Source organism: Caloenas nicobarica, chromosome 16 (genome assembly GCF_036013445.1).
Source record: "Caloenas nicobarica isolate bCalNic1 chromosome 16, bCalNic1.hap1, whole genome shotgun sequence".
NCBI classification, from domain to species: domain Eukaryota; kingdom Metazoa; phylum Chordata; class Aves; order Columbiformes; family Columbidae; genus Caloenas; species Caloenas nicobarica.
The window spans coordinates 4,280,384-4,302,224 of NC_088260.1; the positions used below are offsets into that span (position 1 = coordinate 4,280,384).

The following is a 21,841-nucleotide window of genomic DNA, read 5'->3' on the forward strand; positions in this document are numbered from 1 at the left end:
TTTTACCCAGACATTACATAGGTCTGCGACCCATTAACTTCTGGCTTTCCTTCTAGGCACTGGCAAGACCTCGGCTACCTCATTATCTATGTCACGGGCCGCCCCGACATGCAGAAGCAGAGGGTGGTAGCGTGGTTAGCACAGCACAACTTCCCCCATGGGATCGTCTCCTTCTGCGATGGACTCGTTCATGATCCACTGCGGCACAAGGCCAACTTTCTGAAATCCCTCATCACAGACGTAAGCCTGGGTCTGCTGAAATACGATCGTAGCAGGGGTTTGGATTGCTCCTTGTCCAATTGTGCCTGTCAGCACCAGTCTCTTGGCAGCAATGTGACCCGCGGTGGAAGATTAATCTGTTTATTTTCATCTTTTTATTGCTCTACAAAAGTGTCTACGCTGTTCAATTGTGTCATCTTTGTGCTGGTCCATTTCGTCACCGATCCTTCCAACATCGAATGCCTAATGAAACGGAGGCCGCCGTGTCTCTCTTCCTCACACGTGCACTTTTTTCACCTGTTTGGTGCTTTTCTGGCTGCCTGTGGTGTAACCAGCAGGTCTGAGAGGACACGGAGCTGCTGCAGAAGTGGTCTTGCACCACCCAACCTTGGTGGGAGATGCCACAGAGCATCTTCCCAAGCGTTTCACCTCAGGGAGGTCTTAATGTCACTCATCCCAGAGCCTCAGAAAAGCTCCAGATAAAACACAGTTTTCTCTGTGTGGCAAAGGAAGGAACTGCCGGTGTCCCGAGCACTTGTGCCCAGCAGGGAAGCTCCTTGATCGCTCTCTCAAATTCTCATTTTGGCCCAAGTCACAGAGGCGGGAGCAGCTGTCCCTCACTTGCTGCCTGCTCTCCCTTGTCCTCCAGAAGGACAAGTTTGTCACCAAGGCCAGAGTTTTTCCTTTCCATCTCCCTGGCCTGTGGCTCTGGACACAAAGCTGGCCAGTCTGTGGTGGCACCAGTGTCCTCACCCCAATGCCAGCCCCTGTGGCAGCCCACTAAGGAAGGGTTGGCCAGAAGCTGCTCTCTGCTTGGAATGGAGGCAGAAGAATCCCTGGAAAGCAGCATATTTTGCTGCGAGTCCCTTCTCCCTCTGCCCAGCGGAGTTAAACAGCAGAATTGAGGCAGTAGCATGGAGGGGAGCACACAGGGGGCTGCAAACCGCTCCTCTCCCCCGTGACAAGCAGACGGTGAAGCCTGTTGCATCCCTGCTCCCTGCAGACCTCAAGGAAAGGCCGTGGTTCGGCAAGCGGAGATCTGCTGTTGTGTTGCTGTTACTTCTCTTGTTCTGGTCTGTGAACATCCCCAGCTCTGTTAATTAGCACTTTGCACAGCGGTGCATTATCCAGCTGGGAACTTACATAAGTTATTGACCTGAGATTCCCACAAATGCTGTTTAAAAAAAAAAAAGTATTAAAAAGCCCTGCCTGTTGAGCAGCACAGGGCGCCCATATGTTCTGACCGTGTGTTCCTTTCTCTCCCTGCAGCTCCATATGAGGATCCATGCAGCATATGGATCTACTAAGGACATCTCTGTGTACAGCTCCATCAGCCTCCCGCCCACGCACATCTACATCGTTGGCCGACCCACCAAGAAGCTGCAGAGCCAGTGTCAGGTAGGAGTGAGTTCCTCTGAGCCCTGGAGGTGCTGCCAGGGGCCTCCTGTGGGAGGACAATGGGAATTTGGGCATCATAAGGCTGGTGACTGAACTAGTGTTTGCCAAGGGGACAGGAACCATCCCACATCTCTGGCAGAAACATGGTGTATAAATGGTGAGAGTGACCATGTATTGTATTCTCCTCCTTGGGTTCCCATCCATCCTTACTGGACTGTGATGTTGGAGGAGGGTCCAGAGGAGGCCGTGAAAATGATCCGAGGGCTGGAACAGCTCTGCTGGGAGGACAGGCTGAGAGAGGTGGGGTGTTCAGCTTGGAGAAGAGAAGGCTCCGGGGAGACATTATTATGGCCTTTCCAGATTTAAAAGGGGCCAATAAGAAAGATGGGGACAGACTTTTTAGCAGGGCCTGTTGTGATAGGACAAGGGGTGATGGTTTTAAACTAAAAGAGGGGAGATTCAGGCTGGACATGAGGAAGAAATTGTTGCCCCTGAGGGTGGTGAGAGCCTGGCCCAGGTTGGCCAGAGAGGTGGTGGATGAGCCATCCCTGGAGACATCCCAGGCCAGGCTGGACGGGGCTCTGAGCAACCTGAGCTGGTGCAGATGTCCCTGCTCATGGCAGGGGGGGCACTGCGGGAGCTGGGAAGGTCCCTTCAACCCAAACTATTCTATAGCAGAACCCATGTCTGAGTGGTTCTATGTCTTGTGCATCACCCCAAGACAACCTGGCACAGCAAACGTGTTTGGCTGCCCCTGGCTACCAGGGAAACATGTCCCATCCCTCTAACACCTGCCCTCATCCCTCTCTTGTCTCGCAGTTCATCACGGAGGGGTACGCGGCCCACCTGGCCCAGCTGGAGTACAACCACCGCGCACGTCCCGCCAAGAACACCACGCGCATGGCGCTGCGGAAAGGCAGCTTCGGGCTGCCCGGCCAGACCGAGTTCCTGCGCAAGAGGAACCACCTGCTGCGCACCATCTCCTCCCAGCCATCGGCCACCAGCGCCGGCCACCGTCCCGAGCGCACCCAGAGCCAGTCCGACAGCGAGAAGGAGAGGGACAGGGAGCGCAGCCAAAGAAGCATGAGCATCGCCACGGGATGCTGGGGCCGGAGCGCGGCGTCCCGGCTGGAGTCGGGCCTGCTGGGGCAGAAGTAGCCAGGTCAGAGCCAGCAACTGTCGGCTGCAGCCACCGGAGGAGAAAACAAAAAGGGAAAGAGGGACGAGGCCGGCGTTACGGGCTGGAAGGGTAAATATGGTGCTACTCTAATAACATCTTGGTGTTCTGGGAAGAGACGGGATGTTTCCCACGCAGAAGGTGCAGGCCTTGCAGCAGGAGCATCAGGTTTGTGCAGCGGGAGCCCAAGGAACAGCTGGAAATTGCAGGGGGGAAGAGTCTCCAGGTCACGATCGTGCTCTCTCCTGCCTCCTTCTCTTATCCAGGTTTAGTGACTGTAAATATGTGCCTCCTCCTCGCCTTGTTAGCCATCGCTCCGATCTGTGTGACCGAGTGCTGTCCTCAGAGCCACAGGAACAGGGGATGAGGCTGGGGAACTTCTTCTTGGTTGTCCCAGGAGTCAGACAGAGCTGCTCTGCCAGTGCCAGCACGGGGGGTTTGGGGTCCAGTAACCACACCGGTTCCCCGGCACAGACAGCCCCAGCGAGGGATTTATCACAGGCTGCACCAGTCAGAGCAACCGAGAGCTTTACCTGTACAAAGAGCTTCACATTCAGCCACTTTCTCAAGGAGTACGTGCAGTGGCAACACATAAAGATGTATCGATGCTGTTGGGAGAGGCAGAGTGTCGGCAGATTCATGCCCAAGAAAGTGAGGTCGTTACTGTTATTACTGTTATTTTTTAAAGAGACCTTTTAGAAGCCAGTGGAATTTAATGCATTGACCTATTAAAAGAGGAATACAAGCTATTTTGTTTGAGCTGTTAAAAACCTCAGACACTCAATTTGCTGTTAAAGTCTCCAAATATTCTCGCTATATATTATTTCCAAAAGTAACCACCGTATATTTGGAAGGCACTCAGCAGCTAGATTGCATTGCTGTTCTTCTCATCCAAATGCAGGGTCTGACTCTCTCACCCACCTCTGAGACGTTTTCTTCTTCTTCTTCCCAGGTTCTCTCCAAGTTCAGTAGCAGCTTTCATGGGCACTAGACTCGCTTCTTTTACCTGTAGTTACTGAACTGTACAACCTCATTGTTTTTTGCACTGATGATTTTTAGAATGGAAACCTGTTACCATCTCATGTAGCTACACCTAACTGTTTGTAGTGCATGACAATGAACTATTGCTAAGCCAGGGTGTGTGTGTATATATATACATATATGCATATACATATGCACACACACGTATATATATGTATATATTAAAAAAAAAAAAATCTGTGCATAAGTTTTTCCAGCAGTAAGGAGACTGAAAGGAAGTGTGCCAATGATGTCAGGCAAGCTTAAGAAAAGGCCATATCTTAATTTTCCTGGTGTGTTACTCAGTGGATGTGCCCAAGCTGATGGTTTGTGTGGGGCAGGGGGAGCTGCCGGGGTGATGCGCTCGCTGCCGGCCCTGCTGACACCCGGACGTGCATCGCCCCGCGGCAGCGGGGGAGAACAGTGCCTAGAGCCAGGGCTTGCCAAAAAAATCCCCGTAGTCCCGTCCCTCGGCCGCCCGGCCCCGGCGAAGGGCCCAGTTCCCCCTCGCACGCACCTCCCGGGGCCGTGGGGCTCCCACCGCGGGGGCTCGCGGTGGTTACCGGCTCCCGTTGGCCTCTCCACATGGAGATTTTCTAGTCCTACCGAGCTCCCCGAGTACATGTAACCCCGCTTTCCTCTCGCACACTTTCCTGTCTTTATATCACTTTCTACTTCTGAGGATCTTCTTTATAACTGAGAATTTTTTAGACTGGCTGCTTCGTTTTCTTAACTGTTTCGATACGAAGTGCAGGGCGGCCGCACTGAGACACACAGCACTGTGAATGCTGCTCCGCTCGCTGCCTCTGGGCCACGGTGGGCAAATCTAATTCACCAGACGAGAAGGTCGATCTCGTGTGTCGGTAAGGGCGGCGGGCAGAGGGTCAGTGCTGAGCTGCCGACGGTGTCCGAGCCGGGAAACGCTCAAACCCGCCTGCCCGCCCGCTGCCTGGGGCACCCACCGCGTCTTGCAGCCCGACTGCAACGTTTAACCATTTCTCTTTGATAATCGCTCAATTACAGAATGTATCTGATGACTTTTGTTACCGAAAACTGACTTCCCTTTCTGCCGACTCGGCTCAGCTCTCTCTGAATGTACGTCCAGAGCTAACCGGGTTTAAAAAAATAATGTGAATTGTCCCAGCTTTCCGCTAGTCGAATGTTCTCTCAAACAGATGCCATCTGAGTAGGAAGCCAAGCCACAATTCATCCTGTGAAGTCACCAAACCACATCACAAAATAATTTCTGCAAATTTGGATATGGCCTTTGCAAAATTCACCTTTCCTCCAAGTCCACAACCAAGGCATGATCTGTACATTTTCCAATGCTGACGAGATGTTCACATTTTCTTATGTGTAGATAGTGTAAAACAGAGGAGAATGTAAATGTTCAAAAGTGGATATATAAAATTGAAAGTTATTTATTTATGTAGAGGAAAAAAAAATGTCTGGAGGGACTGGAACCTTCAGGGTTTATTAATATTTAAAAATGTAGCTTTTTGTTTCAGGCATTATGTACAAAGCAATTATTTTATGGACCAAGTTTAATGTAACTGTCGATGAATGCAGAAGTGCAATATTATACTCACCTCTCCATCACTTCATGTTTTAACCACCTACTAACCCGTCAGACTGACAATCACAGCACCTCTGTCCTCATCCTTTGTTGAGCTTCTCAGATCCCGCTTGGGGCCTTTCCCGGGCCCCCCATCTGTTGCCATTGTACGGATCCAACACGGAGAAGCAATTGTAGAGCAGGACCTTTATTGCTGCAATAATTCCAGATGAGGTGGGTGTAGTCACCAGGAAATACGCCAATAAGTTGTTGGGTTTTTTTCTCTCCACCGATTCAGTCCATCGTAGTCTACATCAATCTATCCTCAGCCGCCCCCATCTGGCACTCGTCTATCTGAAGCAAAGATCAACGTGCTACTCACTCACAGAACAATAGCAATAGTTTATCTCTGTGTTTATAACCTGTTTGTTCCGAGCTGTTTTGGAGAGCGATGCACGTGACCCGATGCCTTTCCATGCGAGTGGAAGAGGATCCGTTTGGATGCACTGAGGGAAAGATGAATGTATATCCCATCACTAAAGGGGCACTGTCAGGTTAGAGACCTTATTTATCTTTGTTACAAATAACTTTTTTGCTTCGAAACAAAAGAATATGAAGTTTTTCTTGCACCCTCTCGCCGGTGTCTGGGCGGGACAGCTCCGGCTGCTCTCGCACGCTGGCACAATCCAGCCGCCTGCACAGGCTGCCTTGGCCTTTTTCTTTTTCTTTTTTTAAGGTTTCCATGGGAATCGAACTCCGTTGTGGAGCTCAGATTTTTTTATAAAAAGCAGCTTTTTGTATTACCGCACTATCGGGCCAGACTTTCTACCTGACGCTGTCCCTTTAAAGTCTTTTAAAAAATACAACAAGAGGCGCCCATGCATTCCCTCCCAGTTGTTTTCCTGGGTTTGCCAGATCATTCAGTCAGCTGAGGCAAAATTCTAATACCAAAAAAACGTTTACAGTGTCCGATCCGCGAGCCGAGAGCAGTAACTAGCCAAAGGGTGACTGTCCGAGCCCCGCTCCGCCAGCAGCCGCCGCGCTCGCTGTAGCAGCCCCTTCTTCAGGTATCGCCACCGTCTGCTGCATTTCCTATTAGTTCTAGAAGCCTTACAGTCCCCTCCCTGTCCCCTCTGCCTGTTGATACCCTCGACTGTCAATTTTATATTCCAACAATGTTAGTTATATTTTATTTATAAAAAATTGCTTTTAGGGGTAACAGTGGTGTGCGGGGAACCCCCGGAGGGCTGCGTGTGCAGTACCGTGCCGATGACGCGCTTGTGTGTGACAAACCTTCTGTACGACTTCCTTCTCCTTGCTGTTCGTGCATCGTTCCAATGCCTGGGTGTGCTTTGTGTACAGTATCATTGTGAGTTACACAGATTAAAGAAATGGGAAGGCTCTTCTCTGTCTGCCTTTTTTTCTTTTTTTTGGGAGGCTCTAGAAACAGACAAGTCGCAAAACCCAAGACATGAGCAGGCGCCACTTTAATGGGGTTACAGCGATGAACAGAACGTAGAAACCCTCCCCAGATCAGTCTTGGGGGACCCATTTGTCCGTTAACCCCATTTGTCCTTTTTTCTTTTCCACAGTTTGTAGCTTTATGGACTTCGCAGTGGGGGAAAGGCTGTTTGCTTCACAACAGGCACAGGTCCCGAGAAGCCCAGAGCCCTAACGCTGCGGGGAAGGGCCGGAGTTGCGTGCAGCGACAGCCAGCAAGGGAAAGCCCCAGGGCAGGGCACTGGGTCTGTGCTCCCCCAGCACCACCCAGTGAGACGAAGCTGCAGAAAAGCTGAGTAAAGCCCCTGGGCAGAGTGGGAGGTGATGTGTGTGGGCGCAGAGGGGACCTGCAGCACCGGGTAAGAACGGGGCACACAGATCCCCCAGGGAAGGGGCCAAGCGCAGCCCCTGAAGGGAAGAAGTAGCCGCCGGCTGCGTATTCTGCAGTCCCGGCGCATGCCCTGTCCTGGCTGCAGCGCTGGCTCCCACCCACCAAAGACCAGAGCGGGGGGCAGCAGCACCTCGGGGTGCTCAGCGCCAGCGAGCCCGTCCCTGGGTGCTGCTCAGCTCCTCCAGCCTCAAAAAAGGGGCATTGGGGCAAGCGGGTCCAAGTGTGTTGTAGCCACGCTGGCCCCAGTCAGGAAGGGGAGGGGAGAAGCTGTTTACTGGGAGATGAACCATTAAAGTCGCTCTCCTTCCCAGTCAATAACTTACAGAGCAGCTGGAAACTGCCCCAGGGAAGCGTCCTGATGCGGTGCTGTCTGCGTGGGCCGGGGACAGGGGCTCAGGCTGCGCTGGCACCGGCAGCAGGATGGGCTCCACACTCACTGCAGCATCCCCGTCCTCGCCTGGAAGGCCAGCCCGTCCCCCCGGGTGGCTTGCTGCAAAAGGAGGGACACAGGCGCTCACAGAACTGCCGGCCTGAGGGCGAAGGACCCACCAGCACCCACCCGCAGGGGCCCCACGGAGCTGCCAGGGTTCTGTTTGTCCTGGTAGAGTCTGTGGAGTCCCCAGAGCCAAAGGACAACACCTCTGGGTGCACCCACCCACCCACCCCGGTGGCAAGTCCCCGCTACCTTGTTAATCTCCTTGTGTCTCTCCTTGCTGACGATCTCCTCTAGTACTTCTCCATCTCCCTTAATGAGCCTGGAAGACAAGTGCAAGGTTACGAGCCGTGAGGGCTACCGGCAAGTTCCTGCAGCCACAGAAGGTGACAACCCCACCCAAGAGCTGCTCCTGTGCCCCAGCTCTGGCTCGTGGCCACCAGCCCCCTCAGCGGTAAGGGCCCAGGACCGATGTCCCTCTAGAGAAGACCAGTGACGATCAACCCCTGAAGTTGCATTGTGTGACTTTCTTTAGCTGTATTAAGCTTAAATACCACACCAGGCTTTTCCAGTGCCCTTGTGGGATTAATGTCGCCACGCCGCAGCAAGGACAGGTGGAGTCCCCTGAGAAACTGGCATCCCGAGCCAGTCACACTTGCACAGCAGGACAAAACACAATAAAAACATGTCCTGCCACTCCACCATCTGCAGAGGCTTCGCTGTCAGCAGCAGCAGCCCCGACTCCTGCAAAACCCCTTCCCTTCCTCACGCAGAGCTCAGGTCTGGTCCTGGCTGCCCCGGGGAACTGCAGAGTCAGTCGGAAACAGGAGCCAGTTTGGGCCTGACAGGCAGCCAGAGCAGGGAGCATCTTGCTGAGCAAATTCCGGGCAGTGTTGGAGGCAGCACCAAACATGAACAGAAACTTAATTGGCTTCATTACGTGCCTTACGGGGAACCGACCTTTGTTCCACACCTCCCTGAGCCCCGCAGGCTGCCTTCTATTTTAAGGCTGGACTTGTCATACCCAATTCTCTTCAGCATGATGTTTGCTGCTTGCTGAGAAGATGCAGTTTATTAAAAACTGGGTCATTTTTATTTGGCAGCTAAACAAACTCCAGTTTGATTGTTGCGTGTAACCCCAAGGGGCACACGCTCCCTCCCCACTTGCATGCAGGTGCAACTTGCCCCGCTGAGTACGTGAGCTGCAGAGCTGAACGGCAAGTGTGTGACACGGTGGGGCAGGGAGGTGACAGTCACCCCTCTGGTTCCTGCTGTGTGCAGAGTCCTATTTAACAGGGACAAGTTGAACCCTTCACAGCGCAAGGAACAAACCTCCTGCCTGCAGCAGCAGGGTACTCTGCTGTCAGCATCCCACAGCTGCTGCCTGGGACGCAGCCCAGTGCCCCTTGCGTGGAGCCCCGGCACAATTCGGTGATTTGGTGTCAAACGTGTCGCTTTCTGGGTAAGTGACACCAGGTCTGACAGGAGGGGAGCTGGGAGGGATCGGCTCATGTCTTCGCTGCTGAAGGGGACCTGGGTCCACACATGGTACCACAATGCCATGGAACAGCATCCTCCAGGACTCCCTTCCCACCCCAGGATGGACGACCTGACAACCCGCTTCCCTTTTCCCCAGGGATCGTACCTCGTTCTCCCCGTTTCGGGATCCACAACTCTCCTTATGACACTCTGCCTCGCGTCCCATTCTTCCTTCGTCATTGGCTTCATAGCCTGAATTCGGGACTTTTGCTCGTCTGTCAAAACTGGAATGCACAGCTTGTCAGACTGGGGCTCGAGGGGCACAGCCCCGCGCCTGCCGTGAGCAGACACACGTCACTCCGGTTTCCCAGCAGGACTCGGGGATCAGCAATGAACCACGCAAAGGAAGGGACCTTCATATCCCAAAGCTGGTACCAGCTTTGCCAGTTTGTCACTGCTGACTGTGACCTTCCGTTTGGCATCTTTGTTCCTCGCTCACATCTATAAATGCCATCTAAACACAACTGAATCTCTGAACGTGGCTCCTTATGTTTACTTGGTGGGTAGGTAGGAGGGACGCGTGCCAGGATCTGCTCCTGCCCACATCCCAGTCCTCTCAGACCCCTTGCGCGGGCCCCAAAAAGGACACGTGGGTGTCTGTCCCCAGCCCAACACGTGAGCCCCGGCTGTGGCGGGAGGGAAAACCCATTGTTACCTGGTCCAGAGTCCACCAGGGTCTCCTTCTGCCACTGCTCCAGTGAGGGGCCCAGCACCGCTTCTCCCTTGGCTTTCTCCTCCTTAGCCCCTTCTTTCGACGACTTCTTTGTTTTCTTCTTTATTCTCTTCTTCTTTTTCTTCTTCTTTCTGTCTTTCTGTTTTGCTCTCTTTTTTTTGCCATGTTGACTCTTCTTCGTTTTGGAGTCGCTGTCACTGGAGTCATCAGAAGAGGAGCTGGAGGAGGAGGAAGATGACGAGGAGCTGGTGGATGACGATGATGTCTCAGAGGAAGAGGTGCTTGCCTTCCTCTTCTTTTTGTCCTTTACTTCCTTCTTCTTTTCTGCAATACATAAGAAGAGGCTGAGTGGAGCGGCTCTGGTCCCGCAGCAGCAGGGACACTGGTCACTCCCATCACAGCCTGGGCTCGTTCTTGCCCAAACAGCGAAGCCCCCAAAGCCGGAGCAAAGACCCCCCTGTGCCAACACCTTTAACACGTCACTGTGCACGGCACCACACTGCCAGACCAGCATGGGGGGTTCTGTAGGCTTTCCCACTTGTCAGAACAAGACTAAAATGGCACAAAGTTCACAGCAAGGGAATAGACACCAATTCAGCTAAAAGCAGAGACCTTCTTCTCCCACCTGGGCTCCCTCTCTCTGTGCACCTGCCCCAGGAACGTGTGGTGACGGCACAGGGTCGCAGGTCTTTCCCCTCCCTTCCCTACCTGCTGACTTGTGTCTGTAGGACCCTGAGATCCGCTTCCTCGGAGGAGAGCTGCTGCCCCGGCACGAGTCCTTGCTGCTTTTCCTCCTTTTCTTCTCCTTCCTCTCCTGTCTGCTCCGAGAATTGCTTTCGCTCCTGCTTCGCGATCGCTTCCGAGACCGGCTGTGGGCCATGGCGGGGTCAGCCCCTGGAGGGAACAGGTTACACCAGCGCCATGGATGAGACCCCCCCCTCGCTCAGCAGCAATGTGTCCAGCAGCCCCAAAACCTTAAACCCACCCTGAGCCAACCAGCCCTGGAATTCCTGCTCCTGAGCCCCCTTGGAAGATGATGCTCACGCTCCTCTCGCTGAGCTCCCAAAGCACAGGGGCAGGTTGGTGTCACCCATCACATGGCTGCGGATAAACTGAATTTTGCCAGCGCACAACACGGAGCCTCAGCAGGGACAGCCCTGTCACCCCCAGGCAGCCCTTGCCCGCCTTCAGACAACCGTCTCCACGCAGCTTGGGTGTGAAACCTCTGCCAGGTTTTCCCCACACTTCTCGTGTTTGTCCCTGGTTGCAATGACGGAGAATCGGGCTGATCCCCGCTGGGTCTGCAGGCAGCGCTGCGCCCCATGGCCCTGGGGACGCCCCCCGTGGGGCTGGGAGCGTCAGGAGCAGGTGACACGCGGCACCTGCAGATGGACGCTGACACGGTGCAATCGATGCTGCGGCAACAGGCGGCAGAATGAAATGTCCTCCCCAGGCTGAACACAGAGTCAATCACCCCGTTATTTAAAATGCCGAGAGCCAAGGGGAAGAATGAATTTTTAATACTCCCATTTGATTTTAGAAAACAGATCATGCACTGAGCTGGCATCCCCGTCCATTGGCGCGACCAGCTGCCTGCAGCCACAGGCCAGAGATGTGATATATGCTCTCATTAATTTAAAAAACAAACCAGCACCGTCGGCAGAGCAGCATCTGGGAAACACTTTCTCCCAGCCGCCTTCCCACCACCGCATTTAATTAACTGCGCGTTCAACACCACGGCGTTCCCAAGCAGCAATTCGCTCCCATGTGATCAGACCTTGGTTGATTTCCAAATGGAAATTTCAATCAGAAAATAAAAAAACAAAGCAATTAAGGACAGGCAGGGAAGCTTCTGAGGATAAGAGCCCTTTGTCGACACCCGCCCAGCAGCTGTCCCTCGCACCAGGGCCGTGCTGGCGCGGTGACATTTGGCTCTTGGGTCAGCTCCACCGTGGACGCAGGACCCGCTTTTGCACAACAGCGGCTGCGGAGTTGGGTTGGGACGGGAGACGCTGCAGGAAGGGGACGAGCCCCAAATCCATCACGGCAGCACCTTGGCGGGATGTCCCCTCGGCGGGACCCAGGAGCCCGGTGGCCGCTCTGCACCTGCCGCAGCCCCTGCCCGCCCCCACAGCACAGGGGGCCTGCGCCGTGCTGGCCCTTTAAGAGCTCAGCGCGATGTGTGCTGGCCCTTTAATTGCTTACCACAAGGCGTGCTGGCCCTTTAAGAACTCAGCGAGAGGTGTGCTGGCCCTTTAAGAACTCAGCAAGAGGTGTGCTGGCCCTTTAAGAGCTTAGCACAAGGCGTGCGGCCCCTTTAAGAACCTGCGCGAGGTGCGCTGGCCCTTCGAGAGCTCAGCACTCGGTGCGCTGGCCCTTTAAGAGCCCGGCGCAAGGCGCGGCCCCTTTAAGAGCGCGGCCCCGTGTCCGGCTCTTTAACCGCCCCCGCGTGTCCCCGCAGCGCGCGTGGCCCCCCCGGTGTCCGCGGCCGCTACGGCCCCGCGGTGCCGGCGGGACCGGGAGCGGGACCGGGACTCACCGCACCCGCCCCGCTCCGGGCCCCGCCGGCCGGTCCGCCCCGGCCGGTCCGCCCCCCCGCTTCCGGCCGCCGCAGCTGAGCCGCGCTCTTGGGTTCCGGGCGCCGCCCGGACCGGGATCGGCCTTAAACTTCACTTTTTAGGCCTATTTCAGAGGCAGGTCATAGAATGACAGAATCATTTTGGTTGGAAAAGACCTTCAAGATCATGGAGTCCAACCATAACCCACCCCTGGCACTAACCCACGTCCCTGAGAACCTCATCTCTGCCCAGCCCCTCCAGGGATGGTGACTCCAGCACTGCCCTGGGCAGCCTGTTCCAATGCCCCACAGCGCTTGGGGGAAGAAATTGTTCCCCAGATCCAACCTCAACCTCCCCTGGTGCAACTTGAGGCCGTTTCCTCTGGTCCTGGCGCTTGTTCCTGGGGAGCAGAGCCCAACACCTTCAGCCTTTCATTAGCATCGATGATGCAAAGCCCCACACACTGTAATTATTGCCGTTGAATAAATGAATGAAAAAGCCCTTTACAAACACGGTGTTGTAGGGGGATGTCAAATACATACAATTAACATTCCACAGAGCCAAATGGAGTGACCAAATTAAAAGATATTGGGCTTCTTTAATTCATTTTGTGGATGGGAGAGGCTGCGATTTCAGCCAGCGGGCAGCAAGATGGGGAAAGCGCTCGACCCTCCTCATGCCTCACCTGCTGGGGATCTTGGTGCCAGATGAAGAAGTCCCTGGCCTGCCCGTTGCACCCAGCTGGAGATGGTTATTTTATATTTCTACCTGCTCACATAACTAAAGGGAGTTAATGTACACTCTTGCCTCCCTCTGGGAGTTTTGCCATGTTGCAGGTGGCTCCCAGAGCTTTGTCTCTAAAGCCTGTTTCTGTAAACCTCAGGTGATCATAATTTCACACCACTCCCAGCAACCTGTTGTCAATCACCTGTGTCTCATTTTTAAGCAGATCTTTCACTGACCCAGCAACAAAAAGTGTTTCCCTGGGCTGAGTCGTCCCTGTGGGCAGCAGAGCAGAGGCAAGTGTGGGGTTCTATTGTTCTGTTTACAGTGGGACTGTAATCCTGATGTTGGCACTGAGCTCTTTAAAGGGCTGAGCAGCTTTGGGTGTTTTCCCCATAAACATGAAAATATTTACAGAGTCTTTGCCTGACCTGGTGAGCCTGGGTACCAGCTCTCTCTGCTCTCCAAGCAACTGCCTCCCCCGGTGGGATTGGGTTTACGTCACTTTTGAAGGTGACGGCTGCTTCTTGTGTGAGTCAAAGAGTCTGTTAGTGCAGACGGGGAGGTCAGAAAGGAGCTTGAGGCAGCTTGCTCTGAAGAAATCAGGCTCTACCCTTTGCTACCACAAGGAACAGAGGTTCACAGTCTCGGGCATGTCATCCTCAAGGGTTTCCGTGAATCCGTCCCCAAACCCTTCTGCTTCCACCAGCTCAGGCTTCTTGTTGCACATGGGGCAGAGCTGGTTGCGGATGGTGGATGATCTCATCCAAACGATGAGGTTCCAGCGTTCCCCGGAGGCGATGGGCAGCGCCCCGTGGATCTGCCCTCCTCGGTGCAACAGCCCGCGGGCTCCCACGTGTTCGATCTCTATGTACTTTGGCACGGGGGCAGGATCCTGGAACAAAGAGAGGCGGATACAGCATTAGCCCAGAAAATCCCCAGCAGAACAATGCTCAGGTAGGTGAGACTTGTCACCTCTTCACCCACAGCACCCAGAGAATGACATGGAGAGGACTCCCTGCACCTCTGAAATGCAGCTGCCTCAGCACTGGTTTTGTACAACTGTTTTCATGTAAAACACTCTCAGTGCCAGGTCCAGAGGGAATTCAAAGGCAGTTTCACTCAGAAATAACTCTGGTTTACCAGTGTAAGGGTGCTTTTACCCCTCCCTTGTAAGGAAGCAGGGGCTACAGATTTAGGTTTAAGTCTCATCTGAAATAAATTACTTCCCTCTCAGCACCTCCCTGCTCTTTATTGCAGTTGGGCAAAGACTGGTTTGTGTCACTCCAGCTTCTACTGCAATAGCCGTCTCTGTCTTCTCTTTGAATTGGCTGCAATTAGCTTGATTATTGGTAATGTGTTTGTAGCAGTGTTGGGGAATAGACTGCCAGAGCTTACTGAACTATTGGGTGTGCTGCTTCTTACAGAACTTGGTTAGAAACTGTTTATATGGAGTTCGCTCAGCATAACTTCTGCAAGTTGTGAACCTTTAAACTTTCTGCTTCATTAAGTAAAAAAGGCCACAGAGTTTTCAAACAGGAAGATAAGGGGAGCTGCGTCTCTGGAGAGAAGCGAAGGAACAGAATGGGTCTCACAGAAGAATGTTTTGGCTCTTAACAGAACTTGTTTTCTCTGGCTGCAGGTGCAAAATAGCAACTGAAGGTCAGAGCTTTAACTGACAGCCCATCTAATGAAAATCAGGAGATCAAATGAAGAACAGGGAGACTCCAGACTTTAATTTGGCAATTGGCCCAAAGTGACACACAGGGTGTGGGGGCTGGGATTGTGGGGGTACAATTGTCCAAGGTTTTTTTTTCTGCCGAGGGTCCCTCTTCAGGAGGCACCAGCTCAAGCTGCTCTGTGCTGTGCCTCACAAATTATATATTTTGAGAAGAATTTCTGGAATCTGTGCCTGAGTCTCTGCTGTGGGAAACCTAGGGAGAAGGAACTTCCTAACAAGCAGAAAAGGCTCCTGTATAACCAAGACATCTAAATAAAGGGGGAAGGGACAGAGAAAGTTTGACTGTCAGAGGTGAATAACTGTTTTTCAGAACACAGTTAATGCCTTGAAACTGGGGGCTGAGGGAGCAGTGGGGAAGAGAATCAGGGTCCAGATTAGGAATATGCTCAGTACCTGGTTGAAATCCCCAAAGTACAAATTTCCTTCTGTGAAATCTCTTCCCAGTGAAACGTTTAAGGTGACTTCTGCATTGTCATAGTGAGAGCTCAGATCCAGGTCTTCATGTAGCGAGTACTTGACAACGAACGCTTTGTGGCTGTCCAGACAGGAGCCCCCCAGGTCGGGATAAAGCAGAGTCGTTATGGGCCGCAGGTATTTTTCACGCAGGGGTGTGATGAAAGTTTCATCCATCCCAAGCTCATTCAACAAAACCTGTCTCAAAGAGAGGAGATGGGAACAGCTGCCCAGCCACATCTGCTGCTTCATCAGAGCTGCTGCGGAGTTGTTGTGTTCTCCTCCAACCCTACTGCTGGCTCGGATAAAGAACTGAAGAGCAAAGGCTCCAGCTACAGGCAAAAGAAGGAGGATCAAGGTGGAAAGTGAGGAGGAACAGAGTAAGATCAAAACTTGAGTGTTCTTTAAAAGTGGACTCCTTAATTTAAATGTGCATTGCTTAAATACAAGGTGCTCTTTGCTCTGAGATACCAACTCCCACCCCCTTTCCTTGCATTCCCGTTCTTTTCTCTGTGTAACACACATTCTCCCAACCCTTTCACCTCATAGGGGCTGTACTCAAACTGCGCTGTGCTCACATTACAGGCATTTTGGAAGGGAAAGGAGTGTGAAGCGAGGAGGTAAATGGAATCTGCTTGTGAACGCTCCCCCAAAGAAGCACGAGAGGTAGTGAGTCCTACCCCATAGTTATTCATGGTGTTGGGCCGGCCTTTAGGCATGTCCGACTGCTCAAAGTTCTCCAGCTCATCCAGAAAGGCTTGGCAGAACTCTTCTGTGAACACTGGCAGTCGATAGATCCTCTTATCTGTTAAGAGAAGGGAGACACTGTTTGTTGGGGAAAATAAGAGGTGAGAGTATCCTTGGCTGTCGGGCCGTGCCGTGTCAGTGGGAACGCAGGACCCACGCGCTTCGCTTTGTGCTCAGGCACAGGGGCTGGGACTGTTCCCCAGGATCAGCTCTGGGATGTATTTGTTGTTTTTCATGTTGGACCCTTGTTCCCAGACTTCCCCATCCAGCCAGGAAAGCTGGTACTGATTTAAATGCCAGCTGGATGTGCTAAGGAGATGTTTTGAGAGAGTCTAGAGGGAGAGTGGAGGGTCAACAGCTGCCTGGTGGGAGGAGACCCAGGGTCATTTGGGGGGTGACGGGGGATTCTCTCATCCAGCACTGTCCTGGGAGGACCAGCCCTTCTGAGCTGCCTCTCAAGGTAGAGCCCTAAAGGTCTGTGCAAGGGGAGCTCAGTATCGAGAGAAGCTGAGATAAAGTCAGCATGCAAGAGCTGTGTGTCTGGAAATCGCGCCTTGGACATCTCTAGGAGCCTAGCATGTGCACAACATTTGTGTATTTTTTGCCGTGAGAAAAGGAGGAAACTTTGCAGCTTTGCCTCTACATTTTTTCGGCATTTCTGGTAGGGAGAGAGCTTCCCAGATGCCCCCAGGGAAGCTGAAAACCCAGATCTCTTTTAAGAGACTGACATCTAGACTGAAAGTATTTCAGCTCAGACTAACCAACAGGGATTGTCTGAAATGGTAAAGCACTTGGGGAGGGAAAACCAAGCTCCCTGGGCTAACGGTGTTCTTTCAGCAGGCTCCCCGAGAGGTTGTGGTACAACCAAAACTCCAGCCCTGCTGCAGCCAGAGGCTCTGGTGAGACATGGGCAGCCTGGGACTGGGAAAAGTAGAAATGAGGATCTCATCCAGAGCACAACTGCTGCACAGTCCTGCCTCTCCAGAGACTCTCGTCAAGCAGAAAATAACATCCTGTTTGTCTCAGCTGTGTGTCAAATCTGAGCGATTAAACCAGGGCTTGAAAAGAGCTGTCATCACTGGAGCTGCAGTGTCATATGGGGAGATGTTTGTGGCTGGTGGGTTGGTTTTCCTTACCTGAGAAGGACTCGATGTAGCGCAGGAGGCCGTGGAGATCAGCATCTGGTGATGTGCAGTATCTCACGATTTCTAGAAAATCTGGGGCCAGGAATGAATCCTGGTGTCAAGGGAAAGATGATAAAAGGACAGAGAAACACAATTATCTCACACAGTCTTACAGCCCAAGAGGGAAATGGATTTCCAGGCAGCCACAGGAAAACATGCAGAGTCTAGGGAGCAGGGCTGGTAGTCACACTAGTCTGTGTGTTAAGCCCATAAAGGCTGATTTCTGTGGCTGCTCATTAGACCTCACTGACCCTGTTTGCTGTAATGATGCTTTAGCTCTAAATGACTAATGGTATTGTGAGTACAGTACTGGGGTGAGTGCAGCTTTGATAGAGAATGATACTTATCTGGCCCTACCTCAGAGGGAATCCTGCCTGGAGAATATGTTACACTGGGAAAGTTTTAAATTCAGTTTTAATATGCTATGCTTTGATTTTAATTCGGTCCAGCTCTAGCACACTGTGCAATCCTGAGCAGAGGGCTTCCTACTGCTAAAATAAACCGTCAGGCAACTCCTTGGGTGCAAAATAGATCCCAAACATCCTGCCTACCTGCAGAACGTACACTTCGGGGTGTTTTCGTTTGTAGCACTTTGAGATGATGGCTTTGCGTTCCACTGACTGATGAATTAACTGTTTTCTTCTCTGCACTTCTGCCTCAATCTACAAGTAAAAAAAATAAGAGCATATCTTTAGAAAATCAAAATGGATAACTAGAACAATTCCAGGAGTTTGCTTATTGTTTTAAACCTCTGGGAGACAGAGCGTATAGCTCTGCTTTGCTGTAGTCAAGACAAGTCCAATAAATATCTGAAAAGCCAAATGCCTGAGAGGGATTTGAGAAGCATTCTCTTTACAGATGGCTTAAAAATATAACTGAAGTCTTTCTATGGATGTGTCAAGTGGAGCTGTGAGATTTTAGCCCTTTCAGGCATTCTGACGCCTCATGAATTGCTGGCCTATGCTTTAAGAGTCTGGCTTATGTTCTGACAATAAACCATTGTCCAAAATAAAGACATTTGCTGGGAGGGAGACAAGACTTGTCATGAAGGGATTACTGCTAAGTATTGTGGGGACAGGCTAATCTGTCATTTCAGAGGAAGCAGCTGTAGTAGCGGCTGATTCAGGCAGCTCTTCCTATTTAATAACCCCCCTGAGATGAGTTTATAACATTCCTTAGCAAAAAAAAAAAAAAAGGAAGGAGGGTGTTACCAGTACCCCCTGCTCCAGACTCTGGTAATGTGGTGAGTGTAACTAACGCTGTTTTATAAAGCTGCAGCCGTTCTCTGTGATCGAGTGGATCACGTAGTTGTTCCTTTTCCCTCATTATCAGGTCCTGTGAACCAAGTAGATGAGCCAAACAAATTTTTTTTTTTTCTTCCCTTCCTGACCAGCCCCAAGGCTCCTGGGTGCTGGGCCTGTTACTCCCTTCCTTGCCGGCCTTGGAGGTCCCAGGCACCCAGCCAGCCTGGGGTTCGTTGGTGACCCTGTCCCAGGACAGGGAAGCGTAACAGCACCCAGAGCCCTGGCTATAAAATCAGCAGTTACAGGTCCTAAGTGGGGAACTTGGACTGAACTGCTGCTGGACAGGGAGAGCTGTGACCCTCCGGTGGCCTGGGACGCCTCCACCCTCGTCTGATTTCTCCAAGAACTGAGTATCTTGTTGTCTTTTACGTGATTTTTTGAGTCTAGATTATGATGGTTATATAGGAACAACAAACCATGTATTAAGATCTGACCTGATCTGCAGAGGGTCCAGGTGATTAGAAATTGTAAGTTAAATTAAATTAGGATCTAAGTGATTAGAAATTATAAATTAGGATCTAGAAATCCTAAGTTAAGTTGTATTATAAATTCTGTATTATGCTGCTTATTGTGCAACTTTGATTTTGCTTGTAGAAATTCTGTGTCACTCATATCAAAAATCCTGGGCTATACTAATCATAAAGGTCTGTTTTCTTAACAGGATATTAATTGTAGCTATGATTTAATGCCAGCATCGTCCCGATAAGGATCCCTAAAAGAACCTGTCTGTCCACCTTAGTGTCGGGTAAAACTGGAGCAGGTTGTGTGACAGATTTCTGTCCCTGGAAAGAAATGACACTGATCTCTCTCCAGATCCCGGAGGAGCTCTGTAGGACCCCTGGGCGATCCCGTCTTAAGGCACCTTTTTAAAGTAATCGCCAAAAGAAGGGACAAGGGAAGACAACCCAGAAGGGCGCTGGGAGCAGCTGACTGAGCCCAGGGAGGGCACTGGGGGACGTCTTTTCATAACCTGTTGAATTACAGCATGTAGGTGCAGGGTGCAGCCGCTGCAAACCGCGCCCTGGCAGCGTCCAGCCCGGGGCCTGGAGCCCCACGGGGATTTTTCTCATCGGCCTCCTCCGGGGAGCCGGGGCCGGCGGCTTTGGCGAGTCCTCCCCCGATTCCTTTCAGATCCCCCCGTGTGTGTGGAAGCCGCTCAGCTGAAGGGGGTCCCCAGCTCCTCCCTGCGCAGCCCCCGGGCCGCTCCGCCGGGCTCTCCCGCTCTCACCTCCCGCAGCGCGGTCTCGAACTCCTGCTCGCTCCTGCAGCCCCGCTCCCGCAGCGCCTGCAACACACGGGGCCCGTCACCCACCGCCCGGCCTCGGCCGCCGCCGTGCCCGGCTGGGGGAGCCCCCCCCCGCCCCGCCGTTACCCGCCCGTGCTCGCGGCGGAGCTGCGCCTCGTCCCGGTACCGGACGTGCAGCCCGTAGCGCCCCACGAAGATGTTGTCGGAGAAGAAGCAGGCGCAGGCCAGGAACGGGCGGCCCGCGGACATGTTTCCCGCCGGCAGCCGGGGCAGGAGGCACCGGGCGTGGGTCCCTCCGCCAAACGGCTCCGCCTCGCCGCGGGGAGAGCCGCTTCCGGCCGAGCGGGCGTGAGCGAGGGCTCGTCGGCAAATTCCGAACTGGGAGAAAAACGAGGGTAGGGGAAATTTGCCCGTTTTCTCCAGTTTTATGCTTCTTTTTTGTCATTTCGGTGGCGGCACCACGGCCGGGACCTGCAGCGGTGCCGCTTTCTCCCAGTACCCCTCCCCGCCCCACTCCTTGGCAAGACCGAGGTTGTACGTCCACTCCGTTTCGCCCCCGCGGCTCGCTCGGTGCTGACGCAGGCGAGGAGCTCCCGGGACCCGCGCTGCCAACTCCGGGGCCGGCGCCGCCGCGGCCGGGGCAGCCGCTCCGTTGGCGGGGGTTAGTGTTGCTGAGAAGCGGGGCCGGGTCCATTCGAGACGGCAGCGGCCGCCGAGGGTTATTTGCAGACGGTCCCTCCGAGCCACCGCCAGCGCCGTGCCCGCGCCCGGGCGCGCTGCCGCTGTGCGCGCGGAGCGGGGACGCGCCCGGCGGAGCCAGCGCGGCCCCGGGGCGCCCGGCCCATGCTGGCCATGGACTCGGCGCTGCAGGTGGCCGAGGAGGAGGTGGTGGCGGCCGAGTCGTGCGGCCCCAGCAGCAAGTTCGAGGACATCTACCGGCTGCTGGCCGAGGGCTGCTTCCCGCCCAGCTTCTGCTCCATCAAGAGGAAGAACCTCAAGCGCTACGCGCAGAAATTCGTCGTCGACGGTGGGGACCCGAGCGGCACCGCGGGACGGCCCGGGCGGGGCGCGGGGGGACCCAGCGGCAGCGCCCGCCGTGCCCTTGGCCGTGGCCTCCGCGGGGGGGACGGGGCGGGGCGGGCGGGGGGACCCGGGGACACTGCGGGGCGGGGGGAGCACAGTGACCCTGACCCTGACCCGCCGCGGGAAGGCAAAGGGTGCCGGGCCCCCCAGGTGTGCCTTCCCCACAGCACGGGGGGTTATGTGGCTTTTGCAGTGGGGACTCACGATAAGAAAGGCCTTGAGGTGCTGGAGCGAGTTGAGAGAAGGGAACGGAGCTGGTGAGGGGCTGGAGCACAAGTGTGATGGGAGCGGCTGAGGGAGCTGGGGGTTCAGCTGGAGAACAGGAGCTGAGGGGAGACCTTCTGATCTCTGAACTGCCTGAAAGGAGCTTGGAGCCAGGGGGGGTCGGGCTCTGCTCCCCAGGAACAAGCGCCAGGACCAGAGGAAACGGCCTCAAGTTGCGCCAGGGGAGGCTGAGGCTGGATCTGGGGAACAATTTCTTCCCCAAAGGGCTGTGGGGCATTGGAACAGGCTGCCCAGGGCAGTGCTGGAGTCACCATCCCTGGAGGGGTTGGACAGATCAGAGATGAGGTTCTCAGGGATGTGGGTTAGTGCCAGGGTTGAGTTAACAGTTGGACTTAATGATCTCTAGGGTCTTTTCCAACCAAAACGCTTCTGTGATTTATCACCCTTTGCAAAGGGTCAGCCCTGGGATGCACCATGACTGGTACCCACTGCCCCTGTCCTGCCGTCTCTGGGCCTGGGCATCACTTTTGGGGCGCAGAGTGGGGATCTCAGCAACCTGGGGTGGCAGCAGCGCACAGTGGGTTGGGTAGGGCAGGGCTGGCTGCTGGAGACCGAGGTGGCTTTATTGTGGCAGAGGGTTTCGCTTAGCTCTCGGTGCAGAAAAGAGGCCGC

At 53.7% G+C, this 21,841-nt stretch overlaps 3 protein-coding genes across 18 annotated transcripts in view; 1 reads left to right on the top strand and 2 right to left on the bottom strand.

The window, feature by feature from the left end:
• Positions 1-5,885, top strand: part of PITPNM2 (phosphatidylinositol transfer protein membrane associated 2) — a 129,279-nt gene extending 123,394 nt beyond the window's left edge. For 11 of the 12 annotated variants that reach the window (XM_065646518.1, XM_065646517.1, XM_065646526.1 and 8 more), the window contains 3 exons: positions 57-240; positions 1,489-1,617; positions 2,437-5,809. In XM_065646518.1, coding sequence (XP_065502590.1) covers positions 57-240; positions 1,489-1,617; positions 2,437-2,775 — 652 coding nt within the window. In that variant the 3' untranslated portion in view covers positions 2,776-5,809. Of the gene's footprint in view, positions 1-56; positions 241-1,488; positions 1,618-2,436 lie in introns of all 12 variants that reach the window. The other variant, XR_010607087.1, reaches the window with a different exon arrangement.
• On the bottom strand, positions 5,791-12,497 carry ARL6IP4 (ADP ribosylation factor like GTPase 6 interacting protein 4). Of its 4 annotated transcripts, XR_010607088.1 has the most exons (8): positions 12,445-12,497; positions 10,614-10,799; positions 9,888-10,229; positions 9,339-9,456; positions 7,946-8,015; positions 7,584-7,750; positions 6,663-6,809; positions 5,791-5,875 (listed from the first exon to the last, which is right to left on the bottom strand). XR_010607088.1 is itself a non-coding variant. In XM_065646529.1 (6 exons), the coding sequence occupies exons 2-6, from the start codon at positions 10,783-10,785 to the stop codon at positions 7,694-7,696; spliced, it is 759 nt and encodes a 252-aa protein (XP_065502601.1). In that variant the 5' UTR covers positions 10,786-10,799; positions 12,445-12,497; the 3' UTR covers positions 6,840-7,693. The 4 variants fall into 4 exon arrangements, 3 of the variants coding, with proteins under 3 accessions (XP_065502601.1, XP_065502602.1, XP_065502603.1); XM_065646529.1 differs by lacking the exons at positions 5,791-5,875; positions 6,663-6,809 and having other exon boundaries at positions 6,840-7,750; XM_065646530.1 differs by lacking the exons at positions 5,791-5,875; positions 6,663-6,809 and having other exon boundaries at positions 6,840-7,750; positions 12,111-12,481.
• A 545-nt stretch (positions 12,498-13,042) lies between these two features.
• OGFOD2 (2-oxoglutarate and iron dependent oxygenase domain containing 2) lies at positions 13,043-20,140 on the bottom strand. Of its 2 annotated transcripts, XM_065646507.1 has the most exons (7): positions 19,988-20,140; positions 19,844-19,900; positions 17,863-17,973; positions 17,264-17,363; positions 16,061-16,185; positions 15,321-15,578; positions 13,043-14,081 (listed from the first exon to the last, which is right to left on the bottom strand). In XM_065646507.1, exons 1-7 carry the CDS (start codon positions 20,108-20,110, stop codon positions 13,806-13,808), a joined length of 1,050 nt encoding a protein of 349 aa, XP_065502579.1. In that variant the 5' UTR covers positions 20,111-20,140; the 3' UTR covers positions 13,043-13,805. The 2 variants fall into 2 exon arrangements, with proteins under 2 accessions (XP_065502579.1, XP_065502578.1); XM_065646506.1 differs by having other exon boundaries at positions 19,844-20,140.
• Between the last annotated feature and the right edge of the window lie 1,701 nt (positions 20,141-21,841).

What these genes read in the sequence shown, in the direction of transcription:
- ARL6IP4 (XM_065646529.1), bottom strand. Translation starts at nt 10,785, where the DNA reads ATGGCCCACAGCCGGTCTCGGAAGCGATCGCGAAGCAGGAGCGAAAGC. An exon ending in CCTGGTGGACTCTGGACCAG is followed by an intron (nt 9,457 to 9,887) that starts GTAACAATGGGT and finishes TGTGCATTCCAG; the next exon opens with TTTTGACAGACGAGCAAAAG. An exon ending in CCCGAAACGGGGAGAACGAG is followed by an intron (nt 8,016 to 9,338) that starts GTACGATCCCTG and finishes CTTGTCTTCCAG; the next exon opens with GCTCATTAAGGGAGATGGAG.
- OGFOD2 (XM_065646506.1), bottom strand. Translation starts at nt 20,110, where the DNA reads ATGTCCGCGGGCCGCCCGTTCCTGGCCTGCGCCTGCTTCTTCTCCGAC. An exon ending in CTACATCGAGTCCTTCTCAG is followed by an intron (nt 16,186 to 17,263) that starts GTAAGGAAAACC and finishes TTCTCTTAACAG; the next exon opens with ATAAGAGGATCTATCGACTG. An exon ending in ACACCATGAATAACTATGGG is followed by an intron (nt 15,579 to 16,060) that starts GTAGGACTCACT and finishes TCTTTGAGACAG; the next exon opens with GTTTTGTTGAATGAGCTTGG.